The sequence below is a fragment of the Grammomys surdaster genome, unplaced genomic scaffold (assembly GCF_004785775.1).
Source record: "Grammomys surdaster isolate TR1022 unplaced genomic scaffold, NIH_TR_1.0 167, whole genome shotgun sequence".
Lineage (NCBI taxonomy): Eukaryota > Metazoa > Chordata > Mammalia > Rodentia > Muridae > Grammomys > Grammomys surdaster.
In genome coordinates this window covers 11,442,841-11,468,679 of record NW_021604615.1, presented here as the reverse complement: position 1 = coordinate 11,468,679, position 25,839 = coordinate 11,442,841, and the positions used below count along the sequence as shown (strand labels likewise).

The window sequence follows — 25,839 nt, the reverse complement described above, 5'->3', positions numbered from 1 at the left end:
TATAATCAACCTTGGGCTTTGAAACTTTTTTTTTACTGTGTTTACTGACTAAATTGTATTCTATCTCCTGTATAATAGATAACAAGGTGTCACTGATTTACTATGTGAAAGTCAACTTAAATATGAGATGATTTTTTTCTAAATTTGTGGTCTGAGAACGTAACATGATATTGTCATATTCTAAATATGTGCCTAATGTGAATTGTAGAGGCTAGACCGAAAGCACTCTGGTTAAAAACACTGGCTGTTCTTGCAGACAACCTGAGTTTAGTTCTCAGCACTAACATTGCAGCTAACAACTGCCAATAACCCCAGTTCCAGGGGATCCAATGCCCTCTTCTGACCTCCATGGGCACCTGCATACATGGAGTATAGATATATATGCCCAGACACACACTCATACATGTAAACTAATTCTTAAAAAGTGATTACGTGTGTATATTACAATTGACACTTTAATCTATTAAAATACATTTACAAAATTAAATTCTTAAACCAAAAACAAATGTGTCTCCAAAACCACTTCTCATGCCAGGACAGTTTGCTACTTTGCATTCCTCTCAAAACTGTCTGTTGGCCCTTCAGTGTGTTTACACATGACAGACAATTTTGTGTGGATCAATACATGTACTCCTGTGTACTCACAGAGTAGGAGGAAGGTGACTCAGATGAACACTCTTACGTTAATAACAAGAAGTAGAATTATTTGAGTTTTGCTAATGGATCATTGGTTAGATACATTAGAAATATGTAGAATTTCTGTAAAAATTCCTGCTGCTGTTGTGTAGTTAAAGTATAATTTGTTTTCCCTAATTATCAGATTCTTAAGATGGCCCCACTTTTAAGGTTGTAGTAACATTACTAAGATGGAGTCATGTCCATCAAAAATCTACATTCCGTGTACGCATGAATTTATATAGGACACAGTGGAGGTAGAACTGTTGGGACAAAGGAATTGAATATTTTGAGAGATGTGTACAAGTTGGGGAAAAAAATCTTACACTAACCCTCAAGCTCATAAAATATTGAGTATCTCTCCTCAAAAAAAATGGTGATTGCTATTTTATTTTTATAGAATAATTTAATGTGTGTGTGTATATGAATGTATGTATGTATGTGTGGGTGCCTGTGTGTGTGTGTGTGTGTGTGTGTGTGTGTGTGTGTGTTGATGCAAGTACACCATGGTTTAAGGAATTGAAGGACAATTTATAGGAGCTGGTTCTCTCCTTCTAAGACATAGACTTTGGCGATGAACTCAGGTCCTCGGCTTTATGGCAAGCACCCACTGAGCCATCTAGCCTGCCCTGGTTATTGCTCTTTTAAATGTGGCTTTTTTACATTAAGCATTTCCAGTCATACAAACATCAGAACTGTGTAACACAGTTTTCTAGGGTGAAGGTCATGTCCAGGGTTGGCCTAGTCCCACTGGGGCAGCTCTCAGCATACTGCATCATATACTGTTGGGTTCACTAAAGCTGTGTGGCTGATTCAGTTCTGTGATCTTACCGCTCCTTCCCACTGTCTTTGTGGTTCAAAGCTTTAGCAATTGGCTGCATCTGTGTTTATAGCTCTTACTTAAGCCTGCATTCATGGGCCTAAGCCTCATCATTAATAATGAAGAATTGACGTGTCTTCACTTATTACTACTGAAAGCAACTAATTGAAATTGAAACCAGACTTTAATATGTGTATGTCTTAAGAATGCACGACTACATTTAAAACTGTTTTCCACTCTGACTTACAATGCTTCAAGTTTCATTCTCGAAACAGGGAAGTATTTTTAAAATCAAAAATTTAGCAAAGCGCTAATGTATATGTTCATTTAAATATATAGTGAAGCAGTGCATGTGCTGTAAACATATTCTTCTAAATGTATGCATATGTCTAGAGATGGCTGCCCCATCTCTTCTTCCAAAAAGAATGGGAAGAGGTAATCGAAAGTTAGAAGGAAGGGGCACAAGACAAGTCACAGAATCACTAAGATGTTATAGGTCAGACACTTAACATGAAGCTGTTTAATACCCTTCAAGAAAAAATCAAGAGAGATGGCTCAGTAGTTAAGAGCATTTACTGCTCTTCTAGAGGTCCTGAGTTCAATTCCCAGCAACCACATGGTATCTTATAACCATCTGTAATGGGAGCCAATGCCCTCTTCTGATACGTCTGTAGACAGCTATAGTATACTCATATAAACAAAATAAATAAATATATTTAAAAAAAGAAAAGAAAAGAAAGGAAAAAAGAAAAAAGTCAAATGCTCCTGGGAGCTCTAGATGTTCCATAGTTTGGATAATCCATATTGAAATTAATTGCCAGGATGAATTTGACTCTAGAAAAAGACCAAACTTATGTTCCAGGTTTTAGTTTAGAGAAAATGGTTGTTTCATGTAAAGGCTTCAAGCATGTTAGATAAGCAACTTCTAAGTTCCTTTTTCCATTGCTGCAATGAAAGTCCTTGAGAAAATCATCTTAGGGGGAAAGATTTTTAAAGGTAAGGTCAATTGCACAGCAAACTCAAGACATTAAGACCTGACAGCTTTTCCTCCACAGTCATGAAGCAGCGTGAACAAAGACCTGTTCAGCAATGGTCCTTTTCACCATTTATACCAGGAGGGAATAGACCTACCCACAGTTGGCAAAGTTTACCAACAATCAAAATAATCCCCCTCAGCCCTTACTGACACCCTTCTCTGAGTCTATATCTGGTTCTGTCAAGTTGTAGACACTATACACTGCAGCAACGCATTTAATAAAATTAATAATTGTATTTATTGATTGAATTTTTTCTTAGCAATGAATAGTGCCTATGGATGATAAACTGACTTATTGACTTAGGGGAGTGTGACCCTCAGCCACATTTGTGACCTACACTGATAAGACCCACCATGCAGAATTACTAATGTCAGCCACAATTTAGTACTGAGATAAAAATTGACCTAAGTTTTTAACACTGACAGTGGCCATTACTGTTCACTCATTCACTCATGGGAATTTCCCACCTGGCATTGTAACTAACACACATTTACATTCTTATAAAATGTTCCTCTTCTAACTTTTTTATGAGAACACAACATAGAGTTGGATAATATATTCTTTTTTTTTTAAGTCAGATCTTGAATCTAAGCAATTCTTTTTGATCCTTCAAATGCCTTGGGACTCTGGGCAGAATATTTCAGTGGCTTTATTAGTAGCCAAATATTTGCAGGTAATGGCAGGTAATCTCTCAATTGAGCATTGAGACCCTGAGAGTATGCTTAAGTGGTTCTCCCTCCAGGGCTTCTGGGTAAACACTCACTCTATGTGCTATACTGTGAGTATAAGATAATAGGAGAGAGGTTCTGCATAGTGGGGCTCTGTGGGACTTGCCTAATCCCTGCGGCTCAGATATGGAAAGCATTTCCTTTGGCCTCTTCTCTCAGGCTGCTGCTGCTGCTGCTGCTGCTGTGGAACACTGGTCCAGGCTGCCTTCCAAGCAAGCATTTGGTGTCCTATGACTGTGCTTCCATTGTTGTTCCACTGTAGACACTGAAACTCTGCTTGCCATGGCTCTGCATGCCTCCTCAGGGACTTCAAGACAGTAGAAAAGCTAAGCCCCTGTTGGCTGTAAGAGCACATATCCAACGCCATTTAAGCAAAGTCCCAAAGACATAAACAAAATCCATAAGACTCTTGCTGAAGTAAGGCTACCTTTGGCTGAGGAATTAGCTGTGATAAAGTTTCTCCACAGGTAAGAGAACTGAAGTTCATCTCCTGAACCCAAATACAGAACTGGATGTAATGCACACATCTGCAATGAATGCTGGTTATGGGAAGATGGAAGCCACTGCTTCCAGGAGCACACTGTTGAACCAGCCTAATCTGATGAGTGAGCATTAGGATCTGGTGAGAGGCCCCATTTCAAACAAAACAAAACAAATAACTTAAAAATAACACATTAATTTTCAAGTAAAAATAATGTGAGGACACCTTAGGAGCAATATCTGAGGTTGCTCACTGACCTGCTTTGGAATAAGTAAATGAATGTCTATGTACATGCAACCTATGGTATTACATGATAAATAAATAAATAAATAAATAAATAAATAAATAAATAAATATTGTAGACCATTTAGACAGAGTTATTTTAAAATATCATGGAGACCTGTCTATCTATTTGAATTCTATATCTTAAAAGTAACCATCTTTAAAGAAACAGATCCACTCAATAGCTTTTTCTTGTTAGGCAACATGGCATGGTAAAGGGACATCTAAACTAGAAGCCAGGCAAGTAGAGAGTGAAGATTTCCTTTGGTCCTGAGGGGATGAGACATGTTCACATGATGCTTCTCTGGTGGCAAATGTAGATTCAATGAATCTCAGAATTCCATGGAAACCACTGAGAGGTAGAGATGATCAGTGCTCAGGGGTCAGATCGAGCAGGTTGAGCTCAAAGCAGCAGCTTCTCCAAGGAAGATACCAGGGTATAGCAGAGTAGGTGGATGATGGGCCAACTTGCAACATCCTGCCAATTAGCTTGTTCATAAGACGCGACCCCATGGTGCTCACAGGATCTGAAGAAATCCAAAAGAATGTCTTTCTTTTCTTACAAGAAAGGCCAAACTCAGGGGCAGATTTGTATGTATATTAGATAGTAAGGTCCCCATGTGCTGAGGCCCTTCAACACATGAGCTAAAAATCAAAAGGCTCCAATGTGTCTCTGGAGAGGCTGGGTAAACAGACAAGGGGAGCATGTGAATTACAAGCAGCATGTTTCCCACAATTCACTGGGGTATCTACAGACATCTGTATGGAATTAAGAAAAAAACCTAAGAATACACGAAATCTGAGGGTATGAGGAGTTGATGGGCAAATGTTTCATGTGACTTCTTTTAAGGGTTCTCTTTGCAAGTTTACAGGCAATAGAACCAAAACTTGGGTATTTCTTTCATATGCACACTTAGAGCTTTTACAGTTGATAAAAGAAATTCCAAGCTTCATTCACTCATGGAAAATGAGCTTAGGTGTCTGTCTCATCTCACCTCGCGTAGTCTACTGATTTGAATAGAAATTTATTATTCTTGGGAGACAACTCCTCATTTTGCCACCTGATCATCTCCTTTCTGTTTGTTGTGTTTCTCAATTATGTCTGCCATTTTTAAACCAAGATATTGAAAAAAATCTTCTGGTAAGCCATGACAGCATGGAATTTTATAATCAGGGTTCCTATGGAATGTCAGGTTAACTCGCCTTGATGAATCAGCTCACTGGAGCCTGGGGAACAATGAAAATTGAGTTAGAAATTTCAGTGACCCATCTACTGTGCACAAGGAGGGCCTTGAATGTCATTACAGTTTGAGAAAAGGAATGGACAATCTGTGTCAGGTGGATGCTACAATGTTTCCTGAGAATGGGGACTGAGTATCTGAATAATTTGAAGAGGAGTGTTAGTGGACATGCAAAGCAAACCAGATATGGAGAGATCCTGAGATTCAAAGATCTTAATGTTGAGTACTTTCATTGTTACATGTGGAGTAAAGAGCACACTTGGCTATATTAGACTCATCTCTTTTAGTCTTAGAATTTGGAAGTTTAAGATCTATGGATGATTTGATTGGAACTTGAACTTTAACCAAACACTAGAGATGACACCCTCAAGTAGCAGATTATATTCCTGGGGCTGTACAAAGCAGAAAGAGAAGGAGATATGTATGGCACTAATGGCTAACAATACAGATTGGTGTCAACAGGCTTCATTATTTTCCTTTGTGTTCTCTTTTGGTTTATTGAGATAGCATTGCACAATAGTCCATGCAAGCCTACAACTTACTGTATAGCATAGGGCGTCTTTATCAAATAGGAATCCACCTGCATCTATTTCCTAACTACTGGAGTTACATTTATGAGCCACTATGTAGCTATGTAAAAATTTGGGCATACCCTAGCAAGTCCCATCGTACATCACTATAGTTTCCTCAGCATTACAGTTTTCAGGACAACTGGTAGGTACCATTAGGTTATTCTGGACTGGGTTCTTATCACTTTAGAAGAACTGTCACAAGTGTGATACTCTTTACTAAGCTACATAGGCAAGATAGCTGTCCTATAGCCTGTCATACTTCCACCCATAGGCATTTCCACCTTCCTTTCAATAACATCTGCATCCCCTTGCTTGGATATCAGGTGAGTGCCAGTCTCTTGCTAAATTAAAGTTATCCCTACAGGAAGAAGTCATGCAGGCTTTGATGACTGGTTGCATAATATAGCTTCTGTGACAAGGCTCAGATATTGATGTCTGAAAATGGAGGGCTTTGGTGCTCCAAAGGAGACCATGACAGCCAAAGGAGAAGTGTTGTTGATGATGAGGGCATCTGCTTCAGAGTTTCTGGACCAGTAATGGTAGGAGAACCATTTTCAACTCTCCTGTTTGTTTGCTGTGAGAACGACAGGGTTATATTGCCAAAATCTCAGGGAAAAAGTATGACTTGCTTGAGAGACTATTTTGAGGAGCGTAAATGATATCAGCATAAGACTGGAATGTGTGGTCTGATCTGTCCACTGTCCTGAAAGGTCATTACTCTGTCACTCTATGTAATCTAGTTAAAGCCCTGAAACCGCACCACATCGAATTCTCAGATCATATGGAAGTTACCAAAATCAGCCACCAAACCCAAGTTTGTGGTTGTCCTGGTACCTTAAGAGCCTTGCCAGTGTAAAACAGAATTTGGTGAAAGTTCTTTTCAAAGTGCATCAGAAGTACAATATTCATGATTAATTCACACACTCTTTTGGGGTCCTATTCATTGTACCTTGCCACTCATAGAATCTACTGCTCACTGGCTTTTCCCCCATGCCACCTAAATTAGATTTCTGTACTGTAGTGTTGACCTCTTAAGTGCCTCTAGGAATGCATTTTAAATGTGAAAAATTGTGATTAGATTATATCTACTTTTTTGTGGCCACTTTTATCTATGCAGAGTCATACATTTTCAAGAGGAATATATGTGCTCCATTCTTGCTGTTGAGCACTTGAAAAAGTGGGGTTGACTCAGGGTCAGGGACAAGATGGTGCCAGGAATGTAGGCTTGACATTCAGTCTGATAATGAGGTCTTGGCATAGCTAGCAGAGGGCAGTTGGACTCTGTAAAAGCCCCCATCGCTCTCTGGACCTGCCCCATCTGGAAAACAAGTCTTGCTTCTCGAAGATTCGTCCTTAGCTGTAATTAGTGGAAATGTCAAACGGCTTCAATGGATTTCACTGACTTTGAGGTGAATGGCTTCTGCCAGTTCCCTGTTCTCATTTGCTTCGGTACCTCAATGAATGATATTCCCAGGATTATGGCAGGCCCCTGCTTGGCTGTTTGTGTGTTAGTTTCATTGATGTGACTGGAGCCATGAGGATATCCTGTGATGTGATCACAGGGCATGAAGCCCTTCTCTCTCCAGATATTCAAATTGGATGTTCCTAGTCCCAGAGATTTGAAATTCCTTGTACTTATTTGAAAAGAGATTGAAGACTCCATCTCTGACACTAAAGAGAAAGCAGATTCTATCTGTGACACACAGAGAAAGAAATTAAGCTTCATGCTTCGTACATTTGGTCAAGTCTTCTTCTTTCCTCTTTCCAAATATGTAATATTGCTAAGCAAACATTCCTGTGCACATGGACTTTGAGTTTTTTGCTGCTTCTCTTTTATTCTCCAGATCCTCTCTCTTATAAAAATGAGAGAAAGAGAGAGGCAAATGTATGCAAATGTTAAACCCCATCTTTAAATTCATAAGACTGTGGTGGAATAAATAGCCTTTTTCAATCAAAAGATGGGAAATTTACATCTTCACATCCCTAGTAAGTGACTACAAACAAGGAAGCTTTAGCTCTTTCAGACAAGGGCAGGTTTGAGCATAAAAAAAAATGAAGTGCATCAATGTCCTTTTAACAAAGCTGAAGGGAGAGAAGTGGCTTTATTAAATTGACTGCTTCCTGTTCCATCATGCTGCTGCCCATGGAACCCAGCTGAACAAGGGATTCAGGAGATTTCTTCCCTCTGCAGTGCACCTGCTGGCCAGAGAAGCATTCCCTTCTCAGGGCTTGACCACAGATGTCTCCACTATTCTACTTTAAGGGTGAATTGTGCAGCTGGGGAGATGGTGAATGGTTAAGAGCTATTACTGGTTTCAGAGAAAGCATGAGAACCAGATCTTGAACCTCAGCAACAATATAAAGTGTTGGGTGCAGTGCCTGTGCTTGCAACCCCACAGGTGGGTCACTGGGACTTGATGGCCATTGGCCTAGTTCCAGGTTCAGTATGAGACACTGTCTCCAGGATCCAAAGAGTGAAAGCCTTGGTAGAGCACTTGAGGTTTTCCTCTGTTCTCTGCATTTGTCTTCACAAGTGCATGCAGTCCCCCAACACATGGATAGAGCATGCACTTATGCGACTCTTACATACTTATGCACCCACAAAATTAAAATGCGTACTGTCTTATTATTGATTTTCTTAATAGTTTCATTTCAGAAATTTGATCAATGCCATTCAAATAAAGCCCAGATTTTTGGGTATATCCCCAATCTTTAGGCAAAATTGTTTTCCATTTACATTTTCATAATGCCTGAAGTCCATTCTTGAAATATGTCTTGAGCATGGCATGATTAGTTCCTACCATGTGTATGGAGAAAGACCTCTGAAATAAATCTTGTCTCTGGTACTGACCACCTGTGGCTTCCTCATAAGTTAGCCATTTTGCTCTAGGGTGTGGTTTTCTAATCTGCAAACTCAAAGACATATTAGTCTCAGTCACAGGCTGCTTTAAGGCTTGCATACAAACGTGATGTTCCGAATGGAGAGCAATGACTGGCAGCTAGTGAAAGTGCACAGAATGAGCCAGCATCACAGCTGGGGAGTCCATGTCCACTCCACCTCACTAGACTCCGGATCTAGAAAATCAATACAATGTGAAAATTACTTTGACCTGAAATAATCACTCAGTTGATAGTCAGGAAACTGAATTCTATAAGGAGTGCGCTGAATGAGACTTAGTATATCCTGTTCTCAGGCCTCTTGTCTGAGAAATAGCTGAGAGGAAGAGGGAATAATGTCTCTGGTATATTATATAACACATATACATAGTTTATTGTGTGCAGTGAGTCATATACATGTATGGCACAAGGTCAGTATACCAAATTCTAGTCCAATCTCTGTATGTTCCTATCCATAAACAGAACTATTTAGGTAATTTTACAAATCTTCTGAGAACACATTCACAAATACAAAGACCCAGAGAAATGTGGATAGTGTTTTGGCTTTTAAAATATAACAGACATTTCAGATAATTTCCTCTTTAACTAATGGATTCTAACTATTCACATATCAAAAACTGCATTATTACAATTCATCCGCCCCCCCAAAAAAATTAACAGAAGAGCTTCACAAACACTTTCTCTTGTATGTATTTTTTGAGAATCCCGGAGTCATCAGTCGCATTTATGAGTGATATCAGTCTCTCCAAATGTGTTAGGCTTCTGAATTGTTTAAAGAATTTCTTTAAATCTAATATCAGGCTCTCTAGTTCTGATTTCAACCCTTTTATGATTTCTTTCTTTTCAGTTAGTATCTACTATTTTCCCCCTTTCCCCCCTTCCAGATTTACAGCTGTCAATCTTTGAAGTGGTTCCAGACTTGTGTAAGTGTTCCAGTCAGGTCTCAGGAAGCTGCCCTGAGAAGGGTCTTTCCCCTTCTAGTCTCTCTTTCCTCTCCCTTCTCTGTCTCTTTCTCTATTTAAACTATATATGCATGGGCATGAATGATCATGTATGTATGTGAGGTATATAAATGTTGCATATATATACATATATATATATATATACACACATGTGTATATGTGGTATGTACATGTTTGTGTGCATGTTCATTCAATTGTGTAACGAGCTTGAGTGTGTAGTTGTGTGTAAATGTATGCAAATGTAATAATATATATATATATATATATATATATATATATATATATATATGTATTGTATATTGTGTGTAATTCTCCCTACAGGTGATGTCATCAATAGAATTCCAGTTTCTAGCTTTGTGTAAGTCAGATTTATAATTAAGAGTGGAAATTTAAACTTTGAAACCAATCTTATCAGATAGCACAGTGAAACAAATTTGCCTAGTGGTATTTGGCGTATTTGACCCATTTCACTCTTTTCTTAAAGTTATTTTGGCCTAAGCACTCGGAAGTGGCTGCCTGCTCCCTTGGCTTGCCCACAGGGAAATCAGTTAGCCCTCTTTCCCTCTGTTCCCACACCACATTGCCTGTAAGATTAGCATTAAACAGCCACTCTCCGGAGGAAATCCAGCAGGCCCAGTGAGTTACTCTGAGGGGCTTATCTGAAATCTTAACATGGAAAAGGGGCCTATCTAGACGCAAACAGCTTGAAAAGAGATCTTGATATGAAAACTCAACTAATGGATTCTTCACTAGAAAGACAATCTGGGGGTTCTTATCGCTCAGGTGGAGGGCCCCAGTGAGGAGTGGATAGCAGTGAATGAAGCAGGCGGTGGGTGTGAGGGACATTGGGCCATTTTAATGTAATTTCTAAAAGGCTCTGTTGCCATAACAGAGCCTCTTGAACAGGATGTTATTTCGTGCTTGGGGGCAAAATCTGTTTAGATCTTTGCTTCTAATAGCATCTCGAAGACGCTGTAATTGTGAAATAACTTTCTCAAAATAACTTGGCACAGGGATGGAGAGAAAAGATCAGCGAGATTAATTCTTGGCAAATTTGTCTTGAATGCAATTTGAGGAAATTTTATTTTATTTTTTTCAGAGGCACTTTTATTAGACAGTGGTGCTTAGCAGAGAATGAATTCCCTCAGGTCTTAAGGCTTAGGAGATAATTTTTACTTAGTACAAACTAAGATTTCCCTAGTGTTCTAAATCACCCCCAACAAGATGAAAGGCCTCGCAGGGTTTGGAAGAAGACAAGAAGCCACCCAGGACAGTGTATGGCAGGAAGTTCCTGATGGTATCAGCAGTTTTCATAACATGGCTTCCCCTTTCTTATAATCTGAAGTTCCCCTGCAGCAGCTGGCATGTGTCGCTCACAATGACAGAGTAGGCAAAGTCAATGGGCTCAGGGTTCATCTTGCATTGTCTCTGTAGTTCTAGTTTCTCTCTATTTCACTTTGAGTTTAGGTGGCTACAGAGCCCTTGGCTTAGGAAAACTGCAGGGGCAGGAAGGTTTGGTTCAGATCAAAGGAACAGCTATTGTGACAGAGATGTCTAAGGATCCAAGTCTCAGGTTGCAGGCATCTTATGATCTCAATACATGGATGTGAACAAATGACCATAATCCCATATCACCCCCCACCTCAGTACTTTCTTAAAATTTTGAGATTTAATCCTTTGAGTATGCCAAATGGGGGCCACCATTCTGTTCTCCTTCCATTCTCAGTCGAATCTTCTCTCTATACCTTCTCTGCCTTCTCAGCAGTTTGTATTGGCTTCTTCTGAAATGTAATGAGCCCAGTTCTATTGCAGTTTATGATCTAATGCAGAATCTACAGATTCTATAAACTAGCCTCTTTTTTCCTTGCCAAGAAGCATTGCCAAATACAAAATTCATCTTGTTTGTGATTATTCAAAGTGAAGAAAGATTTTTCCTCAATCATATGAGACATATTTTATATTTGTCCACAGATATGCATTCTTATATGAACACAGATGCCTGAACACATGCATGAAAAAGACAAAAGCAAATCTATGAAGAGAATTAACAAATTCCGATGATCAAGAAATGAAGGATTTGGACATAATTAACTATGATATTTTTATTCCTTCCCTAGACATGTAGACAGAAACACAGACCCTCTAGTTTCAGATCTCACTCCAGAAATGAGTATTCAACCCATTTCTAGTTGGCACTAACAAATCAGGATTGGTGCTTATGAAGTAATAGATTGCTGTCTAGAACTGACTTTCTTTCCTAGGAAGCCGTGGGCAAAGGGTACAGATGTCTAGACTGTAAATTAGATCCACTGCCTTTCTTTGAACAAAGCCAATGCCCTTCTGGTTTCATTGTGCACAGTTCAAAGTTAAGTGACTGGAGTCCAAGTAATACAGGGTTTTCTTAATCCTGGGAAACTTAAAGTGGGAAACTTTGCACAATGCTTTTCCAAAGACTCTTGGACTGTTGATACTTACAGCGTGGAACTGTTAAGAAGTCAGGATTGGTGTGACATAACCGAATAAGCAGAAAACTGTATCACACTAGATAAAGACAGGTGTGGTAGATGAGGGAGAAAAGGAGAAACAGAAAGCAGAAAGTTACCTTGGACACATTTCACAAGATTGTCATGTAAAAAAACAAAGGACCCCAATATGCTAATAGCTATAGTCATGTAGGTCTCGGAGCAGAGGAGCTACTGTACTGATGGACCAGTTGGTTATGCATCAATAGTTTCAGAAGGTTTAAAAAGACAAAGAATTGAAGAAATGTTTCTAACTTAATCCATACCAGGGGAGTTTACATTGGGTGACATTAAACATAATATGTTTTAGTTGATGAGTGTTCAATGTTTTATGTATTGAATGTTCATTTAAAACTAAAGGTGTAGGAAAATGCATGATCAAATATTTAGGTAAGATACATGATTTAAAAGACTAGCAAAAACATGGATGGTTGTTTTTTGAAAACATGTTACCTGGAAACAGTTCCAAAGAGCAAGCATTTGGGCCAACTTATGGGTGTATTATGAAGAGATGAATGTATAGAAGTCTACACAAGCTCTTAGCTTCTAGCAACACTGACTTTCTTGTGAGAAATAGAGATGTTCAACACGAATGGAAGCATTCTCATGCACATAGTAATGCTGTGACCAAAAGCTAGTCGTAAGCTAATTCATTTGTTGGACCACTCCTTCACTTAAGCTATATTGTAAGGATCTTTACCTTGCCATATGGCCTGACATGTGATGGGGTTAAATTTTGAATATTAATGTCAGCTTAGCTACATTTAGTTTATATTTTCCTTTAAGTGATTATGTTCTCTGGAAGATGATTTGATTTAGTGATATTTTCTAATTTACTTAAAATATGCACTTGACATTTAACTAAGGCTTAGTTTTAAATATAATTGACATTTTAATTTCACAAATACTGATTATAAAATATATACATTGTATAATTCAGGAGTGCTCTTCTGTCTTGTAGACTAATTGCTCCCCCGTTATATAAGGTGATTTAAACATTGCCCTCTCTGGTCTTCTCTCATTCTGAGGTTCTCCTTGAATTTGTTGTTTCAGTCCAACATTACTATGACCGTTCTTCTGAATTGTCACACTTGTGTGCCTTGTGCAACCTGATTGTAGTACAGTGCAAAATATTTTAGGTCTAGTTCTAATGGTATTCATCCTGGTAATTATTTTGAGAAACAGAAGAAGAAACTTGTTCAGTTCTCAAATCCATGCTTCTCCTGAGTGAACATGGACCTGGAATAGAGAGATGCTACCAACAGTCAGACCTGCTTTAAGTTACAATCACTCATGTTGACAGGCATGAGCTATCTGTCACCCAGATCACTGCCATGTGAGAGGGGAATTGGTTTCTCCCAAGTGGAAATATAAATGAGATCCTGCCGGACAATAGGATCCTTCTAGAAAAGACAGAGTGAACAGCATGTTTCGATTGACAACAACTATACTTTTCTTCTAAGAATGAAATCGATTTTTTGTCACCGTCCCAGCAGATCCAGTTACCCGATCATTCTATCCCTGTCACTAGTTCAACTTGGGACTGGACAGAAGCCTGGTGCTTTTACAAGGTTCACAAGGTGGCTTTCTGCAGAGGGAGCTATGGCATGGAGTTTGGCATTGGGTGAAGAATTTCCCTTCCCATCTTTCATCAATGGCCAGCAAGTCATAGCAAGGACTTGCACCATCTATTGTAAAACATGCTGACAGTTAAGACATGAGCAAGGTGATGACCATGGGGAAGGAGAGGGTTCACTCTACAGTCTCCTCATAATTGTTTCAAATGCTGCTTTGGTTCTCAGGGATGTTCTCTCTATTAGTGTTCATATGCTGCAGCTGAGATGGACTTTGATAAATAAAAATGAAACAGGCAAAGCTGCCCAGTTTTGTGTTTTGTCTTATTTCCTTATTATGACAGTTTAATTACAATGAAAAATAATGTGGCCCATGGGCATGCAAGCATGCCTGGTATACATCTTGGTCCAAACGACACAGTGAATGAAATATGTATTTAAAAGTTTAAAATGATTGATTTCTAAATAAAAGATTCTCAGGGATTTTGATTCATTTATCACTTTAAGTTAATGAAGAAGTTGTTGTTATTAATTATATATTGTGAGTTTCTAGTAAGTGATTAATTTATACTTTACTAATATTTTTGAAAGTCTCAACATTTCTGGCCCATGCTTATTAAGCTACTTGATGTTTAGAAGATGATAGTCTCATAGAATTGACAGAATTTTAGTATACCCCCAACTAACTTTCTTCCCTAGTTCAACATTAGAACTAACTAAGTCACAGTATACTGACTTGGTCAGAATATTAACCATGAATAAATGGCATTTATATCAGTAGAGGAAGATTTGGGTAAATCCCAAGAAATACAATTATTAAGTTTGATAAGCATTGATTACTCATTTATATTAACATGATTATTTCAAATTTGCGTATTTATTCATTTACTTATTTTTGTATGAGTGTGTATGCCATGCTTGGCCAGGAGTTCACAGAGGCTTTGAAAAAGAGTATGAATCCCTGGAGTTGCAGTTACAGGTGATTCTTCTGAGCCTGGTGTTGGGGCTGGGCTGAATACAGAATATTTGCAAGAGTTAGTATACCATTCTCTTCACTGCTGAGACATCTTTCCAGCCTCTTGTTTATTTTTTAGAGCACTGGCAAACTGTTTTCCAAAGTGACTGCACCAGTTCCCACACTGGCTCGAAATGCATGAGGTTTTGCTCTGCCTTTTAAACAGTTTTCACACCCATGTTTTTTCTTTCAGCCCCTCCGATAGCTCTGTGGTTAGGTCTTCCTGGTTTGAATTACATTTTTCTAAAGACTAGAGTTTGCAAAATATATATTTTTTTATGGACTTCTTTGCCATCTATCCGTCTTCTGTCTGTGATTTGATTTGTGATGGCTAATCTTACTCATTGACCAGATAAACCTGGAAAGAGGAATTGCCAAAATCCCATTGGCTTGCGGTCATTTCTTTGGGGGCAATTTCTTGATTGCTAATTGATGTAGGAGAGTGTAGCCTACTGTGGGCAGTACCATCCCTTAGGGCATACTTTAAGAAAGGTAGCTGTTAATGAATCGAGCAGCCAAAAACCAATGTTCCTCCATAGCCTCTGCTTCAGTTCCTGCCTTCTGGTTCATGCTTAGGCTGGCTTCCCTTGATGGTGAGCTGTGATCTTTAAGCTACATTAATCCTTTCTTTCCCAAGTTATTTTTGCTTCTTGTTTTATCGCTGCAGCAGAAAGCAAACTAGGACATGATTTCTGTGTATTTTGCCAGTTTTCTAATTGTATTGCTTTTTTTTAAATATGGAGTCTATTATATATTCTAGATAATTTAGCTTGTCCAGATAATTGGCTTGCAAATATCTTCTCCCCTTAATAGCATCCCCTTAATAGGGTATTTCATAAAGAAAAGTTTTAAAATTTTATGAAATCCAATTTATTTACTTTTCCTCTTCTGGATGATAAAGATAGTGTAACACATAGGGATTCTTCCAATACCATGGGCCTTGAAGACTGGACCTGTTTATTTTTTTTGTTTGTTTTTTTGTTTTTCTTTTTTTATGAAAGTTGTATAATTTTACATTTTAGGTTTCTACTTGTGGATTGTGGTATGATAAAAGTATTTACTGGCTCTAGGACAACTTTTGCTCTTGGAAACCCAGTTGTTGAATTTCCTCTTGACTTGTTTGGAACTTTTTAAAAACAGAAGTCAGGTGTGTTCATGGAGGTCATGCCAGGCGTGCTTCCTGTGTTGATCCATTGATCACAGGTTAGCCTTTTTCAACAGATCTAGAACAGATAGTCTTCATCCCCTTAGCTATAACACAAGCCCTGGAAATGGACCATACATAAGAAAAGATTTAAATACAGTTGTTTTTGCAGTGGTTGTGTGAAGTATACGATGTATGCTCATATTAAGGCACACATGTTATACATAAACATGGAGGTTTGGTGTCTTTTTCAGTCATCCACTCATTTCATTTTTGAGACTGGACCTTCCCCTGAACCTGGAGCTCATGGTTGTAGTGAAGACTTACTGCCCAGTGAACTACAAGAATCTACCCTATCCCAGCCCTGACATACATGCTTATGGTACACAGAATTGCTTTTATCCAGGTGCTAGGATCAGAATGTAGGTCCTCATGGTTGATCGACAAATACTTTCCAGATTAAATCATCTCTTAGCTTGAGCGGTAATTTATCTAAATGAAACAAAAGCTGATAAAATAACTTTAATAAAAACAAGATAAGCATAATCCATGTTTGTATAATAATCCTCCTTTGCTCATTTAAATATAATATTTTCAAGCCTATTAGTTCTGTCATCTTATTAATAAATTATCATGCTGATATTGGTAATAATAGATCATCTTGAATCCATCCAGACCATTGATTCTATAATTCCCAGCAGCTGTGAAAAGGTCACTACTAGTGCAAGCTAACTAGCAAACCAGAATCCCTCCTACAGAGGGCGCCCATATGCTTTGCCTTCTCCATGATTGCCTAGTGTGCTGACTACATTACTACTGCATATATCTACAACTAGATTTCTTTAGTTATGAAATTACATGAAGTATAGTCTGTTTTAGTTTCCTTTTGACATTTTATAAATCTATTGGCTTCCAAATCTATTGGTTTACTACACATATGTAATCACTAATTTATTCTTCCTGAGCTCTGATTATTGCCATTAAAACTTTTAAAATTACTCAAATATAGTGATGGCTGGATTTTTTTTTCACAAATCAAATAATTAACCTTGAAAAGATGTGTTAAGATCAATCGTGTAGTTTCTGAGGATGGTAACTGAGTTTCGTTGTGTGCAATGTCAAGCATATAGGTTCTCCTCTAGAGAAACAACTATTTCTTTAGAGTAAATATAAGGACAAGCAATGCCATGTTAGATGTGACAAGCAGCTAATGGTGACTGAACACATAAGCCTGTGTGGGGTGTCCTGTCTCACCCAGTAAAGCACTTGCAGGGTGTCTTGTTACATACAGTAAAACATGTGTGGGTGCTCCATCTTACACAGTAAAGCCTGTGTGGGGTGTCCCATCTCATATTGTGAAGCACGTGTGGGGTATCCTGTGTCACTCGATATATATATGTTTCATTGTGTAGTACTATGTAGCCCTAATCCATTCTGCTGAAGACATCACATAAGTGAACAATTCCTCCACAAGGAGATTTCTCAAAAGTTATTTAATAAGCAAATATGTTAACATCAAATACTCTTACAATGGTTACCTAAGTCTTTGATGAAATCACTTAGAAAAAGGTAACATAATTAAGAATAATCAAAGCAAGACATGGTGTTGTATTATAATCTTAGCACTCAGAAGCCTAAGACAGAAGAAAGACCACTTCAAGGTTAGCCTGAGCGTCATCATAAAGTCACTCTCGACAAACAGAATGTTATCAAGGAATGTCAGTAAACTAGCCCCACTGGCAAACGTGTACACTTTAACTCCAACATGTTACATTTAACTGAAGATGTTCTGACTCTTCCTCTCTCTTCTAAATCTAGGCTGTCGGGATTCCAGCTGCCTTCCTCCATCGTGAGCACTGGGTCTCTCCTCACGCTCTGGTTCACCACGGATTTTGCAGTGAGCGCACAAGGTTTCAAGGCCATGTATGAAGGTAGGAGGCAGCGGCTCTTGGCATGTTGCTCATCTATCTGCTAAATGCTGCTGTGAGATACTGATTCTGTGGGTCCAGATTTATTGTACGGAGGAAGTACTTGGCTGTTCTTTAACACAATGTCAAGCAGATGCAACACTGTCTTCTATGTCTGCCAAAGAATGAGCAAAAACATGTTTAACTTCCCAGTTATTGGTCTGAACTTATGAATCAGATTGTTTTGTTGACTACAATGGTAACATCTGAGGATTACACAGATAAATTAATTGGTGGGACTGCTTCATCATAAAGCATTTGTTTTTAACCTAGAAGAGTCTTATTAAACTGTTTCCTCAGCAGTACGACTGGTAACTAGGACTAAAGTAAGGTGGTCTTATGAAATGAGGGATTTTTGCCAAAGTTAGAATTTTTAGGTTAGGAATTAATTTGGCCTCACTCTTGTTTGTCTCTTGCAAAGCAGTAGAATTTTTGTTTTGTATTTGACGTCAGGTTTATGGTTATATACTTTATGATGTTGTTGTCAGTTTTAAGGTGTTTTGGTGTAGATGTAACAGAAGACATGTGGACATTGGTTAAGGAAAGGATTGTCTCTGTGTTAGATTTGAAGTAATTGAACTGGGTACCAATGAGCACTAGGCCTAAGGTGTGTGTAATTTAGTTTGGTATAGAGGTATTTAATTTTCTTTCATGTGTAATACAAGAGCTATCATTTGTTAGTTACACAAACTCCAGTGACTGTGAGTAAAGAAAAATGAATTGTGGGTGGAGCCATTAGTCACTGACTTTCTGCAACCCACGTGGTTTGCTTTACATGTGTCATGATTTGCTCTAATACTGAGTACATGTGCATGTACTTTGTGCAAAGTTCAACCCTCTACTTGGTTAATTTAACTGAAATTAGTTGTGATGCAGCTATCTGGTTGTAATGGGTTATATAATAACATACTAGAGTGTAATACAACCATGTGGAGTTGTGCAAAGACTTGTTAATATTTTTAGCTTAAATGACCCATTAATGCTGCAGATCCCAGCATGCTCTGCAAGACTCATTTGTGAAGACATTATGCTTTCATACAAACCAGCGTCTGTTGTGAGAGAGGTATAAATCCTGTTGAATGTGCGACTGTCAAGAAGTAGCATAGTCTTCGGACAGTAGCAAGCTGATTTATGATCAATTTTTGGATTAACTTTTTTATCAATTATTTTATTTGTTTACATTTCAAATGTTGTCCCCCTTCCCAGTCTCCCCTTCATGATCCCTCCTTCTCCTTCCTCTTTGCCTCTAAGAGGTTAGATTAACTTTAAAATTCAGTTACAATTGCCATTTTTCTTTGACCCCTTAATCACATGTCTGTTTCAGGACACAAAAAAAAAATCTCCGTATCAGTGTGTTTGCGTCCTCTGAGCTTACTTACTTCTAAGATTTTAGATGATATCTGTCCAGAGGGTAGGCAATGTGTCCAAGGTCTGGGAACTCTGGCAATTCTACTCTGTCTCCTGACAAAGTCATTGTGGGTACTCTGTGTATTTCTCTGATTATCAATAAATAGCTAATGTAGAAACATTTGGAGCTAAGTGATGTCCAAGTGTGCCCTTTGATCAAATCTTCCTGGTCTGCTGTGGGTTTTATTCATTGTCATAATGGATGATAACGTAGTTTTTAACATATTGATGAATTTTTTTCTGTTAGACATTATATCATGTTTGGGTCAGCATTATAACAAAATATAACTGGAAAAGTACATAGATAATATGCTAACTTGAATGTGCTTTCAGAATATGTAAAGATGTTTTTTTAAGTTACATTTCAAATGGTTAATCATTTATCTGGTAATTACCAAAAACCATAAGGCAAATTTTGAAGAAAATATTTGTGAAATACACAAATCTGTCATCAACAAAATCAATTTTATATAATATTTAATATCTGAATATAATCATTATTTATCATTGCCCATCAAAGACTTTTATCATCCTGATAGAAGAGTACAGAGGGGAGAAGGTATTGGAAAGAGAGCAAAGCTCTCACTGACAGCTTCCCTCCTTTATTGATAGCTCAAGCCCCCAGGGATGGGAGGTACCTCTCACCCACCAAGGCAAGATCTGGGGAATACATAGGACAGAAAAATTATATCTGCATGAGAGAAGGCAGGGCCAGTGTGGTGACCAGAAAGACATCTACAGCAGTTTCCAATGTGTTATTTACATTCAATTTTTAAAAAATAATGTAGATTTTCTTTTACTCTAGTACTTGCTGATTTGAAGAGACAACCCATGTAGTAATTTCTATGAAGGAAACAATGTAATTAATGTTAATCTAAACACTTAAAAATGTTAATTTATTATCCAAGATATTTAATGGAAATTGAATTTAGAGAAAAGTACTAAATCAACTATTAAAGCATTTCCCCGTAGTCCTTAAAGTAGCACTGCTTTCCTAAATTAGAATTTCTTTAGTATTAACAGATTGCTACTTAAAACTTTAATTTATATTCACTGAGTTGGAATGAGGAAATTGTCCAAAGTTATAATATCTGTCAAAAATAAGATAACCTTGGCAGTGTTCTTAATCTGGGCATGGAATGCATGATTTTTTGGCAATATTTCCAAATAAGTCTTGTTTATGTAAATTATTATTTGTACATGGGGAGATTAAGCAACATAATGAATGTGGAAACAATAAGTTAAATATTCCAATTAACGCATTCAGTCACTGAATTTAATGTTGTAATCCTAATGAACGTATTTATGAATTTCTTGCTAAAGTTGTCCACATGGAGTATTTCTTCAAGGTTTCTCTTTGGGACTTCTTAACCAATAAGTTTATAGATTATTGTATAAGTACAGAAAAATTTTGAGTCAGTTACTCAAAATACTCATTTTATCATGTTTTATTGGCTCCATTTATGGACCAATCAATTAGTATAATTCTATTTAATAATTTTTTAATGAGACCCAATGCTGTATGTTACTTATAATTAGTCCTAAGAAATTCTGACATATTTGTTTTTGTCTTAAAATTATTAAGTTGATTAACATCACACACATATGTGTGGATAGATGGATAGATAGATAGATAGATAGATAGACAGATAGTCAGATAGATAGATAGATAGATAGATAGATAGATAGATATGTATGATGATTAGGTGGTAGTTGAAGGACACACATATTAGATATATGGTGGGTAAATATTTCAATACTGTATAGCTGAATGGGTACATATATAAACAGAAAGGAGGCAAAAAGATGATAGATTAAAATGTAGGCAATCGATGATTGCGAGAAAGATGCATCACAGAGGATAGATAAAGGACTGGTAGATAGTTGAGCTATATACACAGACGATAGGTAGATCATTGCCACACAGATATATGATAAAACATTTATAGGCAGATGATTGATAAATATCAGAAGGATGCATATGTAGATAGATGGTAGAAAAGTAGATGACAGATGATCACAGCAAGGTAAATATATCAGAAATAACCAACAAATGATAGACAGATAAATAATGATAGGTAGATAGCAAATGGATGGATAGATATGGTGCATTGAGAGACCAATATACAGCTAACTAGTGATAAATATTGAGGTAGATAGGACAATACATAGACAGTTAGATAGATGTGTCTATTATTATATAATGTCTTAAGTGCATTTTCTAATCTGTCCCCACAAGGACTCTGCAAGTGAGATAAAATTACCTGTGACTATCATTTAAAGTTGATGGAGCAGTGACTAAAATAGTTTCATTTTTTTTTTCAGAATTGCACTATGTTGCTCAGTGTCAGCAGAATTAAGCCCAGATCTGCTTATCTTTAGAAGCTGCAATTCTCAAGGACTGCTTATCCTCCAGATGTTAGAGACTGTGTGTATCAAACACAAGCACATGCATACAGTATCCATGTACTATATGTTCATGTTTATAAAGATACTGTATGAGCCGGATTCAGTAGGTAGATGTTAGGGTCTAAGAATTCATTTCTCATGGGTGGAGAGATGCCTCAGTGCAGAACACTTCCTGCTATAAGAGGACCTGGGTTCACTTGTCATCACCCGTATCAGGCATTTCACAGCTGTAACTCCAAGTCAATGAGTTCTTATGCCCTCTTCTGGCCTCTATAGGCACTGCACTCACAGGTGCACAAACCCATTCACATACATTTAAATAAAAGTAAGTCTTTGAAATGTGGGATGTTTTAGTGATCTCATTTTTCCCTCCCCTTGTTTATAAACCTCTCACTGAGTATTTGACAGCTATCTAGCACTACACTATAATAATAATGATTAATAATAATAATAGTAGTAGCAGTAGTCACAAGGCTGAAATGAGTGGGCTGTCCTGAGGACTAATAAAATAGAGGACTGCATGGTGGAGTGTTGTTCAAATGGTCTAAAGAGAAATTACTGCGGGTGTCATACCCTAAATGTTGGTCTGAACAAGCATACATGATAAGAAAACCCTTCTGGGTGAGGAAGAAACGTGCACAAGGAATACTGAGAAAAATAGATGCTCTTATTTGAGGACTGTGTGTGAACAGAAAGAAGGTAGGTTTGTAGAACTGGTTTTAAGGGATGCCAGGCTCAAGCTGATCGGACCCCTAGCGCACCTGAACACTCCAGCAGTGAACTGGGTTTGTATTGTATCATCCTTGAGACAGTAGACTCATACTGTTAGAGCCTTAGAGGACACTCTTTTCACTACACTATAAAATGCAGGATAGAGCTTTGTCAAATATTTTTAATGAATCTAAGATGAATGACCAGTGACATATCATATATGTTTTAAATAACTGGGGATGTGGATTTTGACCCGAAAACCTGTGAGCATGACCATTGAGGATATAGACAGAATCTTCGGCGGTTAAGATAATTTTTAGCCAGTTTGTATACAATCATTGAAATGCTCTAAAAAGAAAGTGTGTCTATAGCCTGTAATATAGACACAAGAAATCTGTGCAGAATGGTCTGCTTAGTTCAGGTCACCAAATTACCCTTATCCACAGGAAAAGAGCTTTTGCCTATTTGGTCACTTATTACACGATCATTTCCCTGTGCAAAACTGTGACATTTTCATCTACCTCTTAACTCAGACACGGGAAGGTGGATCTTGCCATACAACACGGCTCTGTGATTCCCAAGAGCAAGAGGCAGCCTGCTCTGGGGGAGGCTGGGCTTTTTGCACTGAGTCTTGCCTTCTGACACTGCCTGGCTTTCACACCCCTCAAGGGAGGATTTCTTCCCAGAGTATCTTCAGGGCTCGACTCATAAAAAGTAGCTACATGGTGGCCCTGGGTGATCCATGCTTTACCTTGCTTGGTAACTCCGGTGTTTGCGTATATCTGCAGGCAGAGATTACCAGATTCAACCTGAGTTATGGTTTGGACCAGGAGAGATCAGCAGATGAACTGGGGCCCCTGTCTGAGGATTATGATTGTATGGAGGCAACAACACCTCTCCATAGCCTGCTCATCCTTTTAGCTATGTTCAGGTTTTGAGAGGAATGATACAGCCAGAGTGAAGCTCCCAGCCACCTATGACTTAGGTGCTGGTGGCAGGGAAGGTCACACCAGCTTCTCCTTGTCAGGTCTTGACAGACTTGCAATTCTCTGAAGCAGGCAGAGTTGGTCCTTCTCCAGCTATGTTCACTGCCACTCAGACACCTCTGTACCTTTGGCAAGGGTGTTCAACACCAGACATATTAGGATCAAAAGTCAGAGGTCCTGGTGCAACATTTGAAAGCACTGTGTAAGCTCAGTCAGAGGCCTCAGACCCTTAGACATGTGCTAATCAACAGACAGCAGGCTCAATGTTCTACCACAGTAAGATGATGTTTTAAAAGAAATGATCATAACTGTTGGTATTATAACAACTGAAGAAGGCACAGATACAGATAAAGGGGTGTTTCTTTCTAAAAGTTCAGCTTTGAGACAGCCAGATTATGGGAAGAAGAAATGGGAGAGCAGTCAAACCAAAGAAAGCAGCCTGTGAAGCTGGTTACCTGTGTCTCCTGCATTTCTGATGAATGGAGAAACAGTGAAAACAGTTTGTGCAGTGTCATATTCCCAGAAATACAGATTCACCACAGAGTCCTGTCCATTCCTACACCAGAGCCTGATCCTGGGCATGCAGCTGGCTCCAATGGTGTCTTCCCTGAGTGTGCAGCTCCGTGTCCCATAAGCCATGGGGCTAATCATTCAGAAGCTGATTCAAATTTTATTGATTCACTCTTTTTAGCCCGAGAGTCCTAAAACATTTCTAGGTGCTACCAACCACGACTTTTATGCACGATTTTGTGGGTGTGCGGGATTCTCTGAGAAAATTAAAGATATTTCTTAGACTTTATGAAGCTCTGAAAAGTTCTGTATCTAGTGAAAGACCAGAATACTCCATCGATTGATGCGTGCTCTATGATCCTGTGGCAGTTTAGCTGGTAGTTGTCATTTATTTTATCTTATTTCTGTGGTTATGATACCAAGTTCAAGTAGGCGTGCATAAGGCTACAGTGTGTCTCACGCATGACACATTGGGAGTAGACAGTTAACAGTGACATCAGTGGATCTAGGATAGGCCTTGCCGATTGTAATTTATTAGTGTGAACTTTGACTTCAGACATTTGTCTTATGCACTTACCTAGTAAGAAAGAGAGTCAGTTCTGTGCATTAGAAAATCTACTTTCTATCTCAGTAGAAATAGTCTACCCTCAGTTCTTCAGGAGAGATGCTACTGGCAACATAGGTCGCGTGAGACACTGGGTTTTTTTTTTAGCAACTATCACATACATACACACATGTTGGTTCACATTAGTATGTGTTCGTGAATGCATTGACACAACCTCACATGGGATACATATATATATACTCATGTGCATATACACATGAACACGCACATACTGCAAACACACACGCTCATTCTCACATAGACACACACACTCACACATACACCTGTACACACACACTCACATGTGCATGTGTGTGCATGCATTCACACATGCATTCTTGTACAAAAGTACACAGGCTCACACTGCATGTGTATACATTTCTCACATTCTTGTCTATGCTTCCTCCCCTCTCTGTCTCTCTCTTAGTAGCTCGCTTGCTCGCTCCATATGCTTTTCCTTCTTTCAGCATCATCAGGAAAGGAAAGGGCTCTTTAGAGTTCTAGTTTTAAAGAGAATTCGTTTTTGTCTTCTCTGGATACACTGGCCTGGGATCTGTGGGATGGGCTGCTACATCAAAGCAGCTTATTAAAAATGCCATGAGCGCTTGCAGAAGCACATAGGCACACCTGTGTGAGCCTGTACTTCTGACTGTTGCTGAGAAGGTTTGCCTTGGCTGTGTTGTAGTGTACATAGGTGCCTGAATGTTTAGGAGAGTTAGCCGACTATCTGCACTGTGAATCTATGTTACCATTGGGCTTGGAGTCATCAGCATGAGCCTGGACTTGTTCTGCCCTGCATAAATGCACACCCCTTAGCTCATTACAACAAGCATTGACAGCATTAGAAAATAAAAGCCATAAACCCAGAGATTTCTCAGGATGATGTGAGCATTAATATTCTTGAGTGGACCTCTGGCTCTTAACTGGAGATTGCATGAAAGTGAGGCCAGGTAATTAAAAATCCTTTGATACAGTCATTTTTTTAAATGGTTGAGTTAATAAATTCCCAAACCAGCGCTGTATTTGATTTCCTTTTAATTTAAGAGAAAACAGTGTGTACTTACTAAACCCTTCTCATAGATAGCAGGCATCTATTAAAAGAAGCAGTAAAAAGCAAGAATTTTCAGTAGAAAATTCATCCTCAAAATCATAACTCAGCAACAAATAACCATGGGGGCACATTATGCTCCCAGCCTCAGTTCATAATTAATTCTTTCATTTCTTACTATACTTAATCTTGACTATAGAGTAAACTTGAATCCTTATAAACACGTGTCTCCCATGCTTTTGTCGT

General features: G+C 38.3%; 1 protein-coding gene across 1 annotated transcript in view; it reads left to right on the top strand.

Annotated features, from left to right (window-relative positions):
• Positions 1–25,839, top strand: part of Csmd1 (CUB and Sushi multiple domains 1) — a 1,525,237-nt gene that overhangs the window by 452,645 nt on the left and 1,046,753 nt on the right. Inside the window, exon 3 of the mRNA XM_028766288.1 lies at positions 17,770–17,882. Coding sequence (XP_028622121.1) covers positions 17,770–17,882 — 113 coding nt within the window. The remainder of the gene's footprint in view (positions 1–17,769; positions 17,883–25,839) is intronic.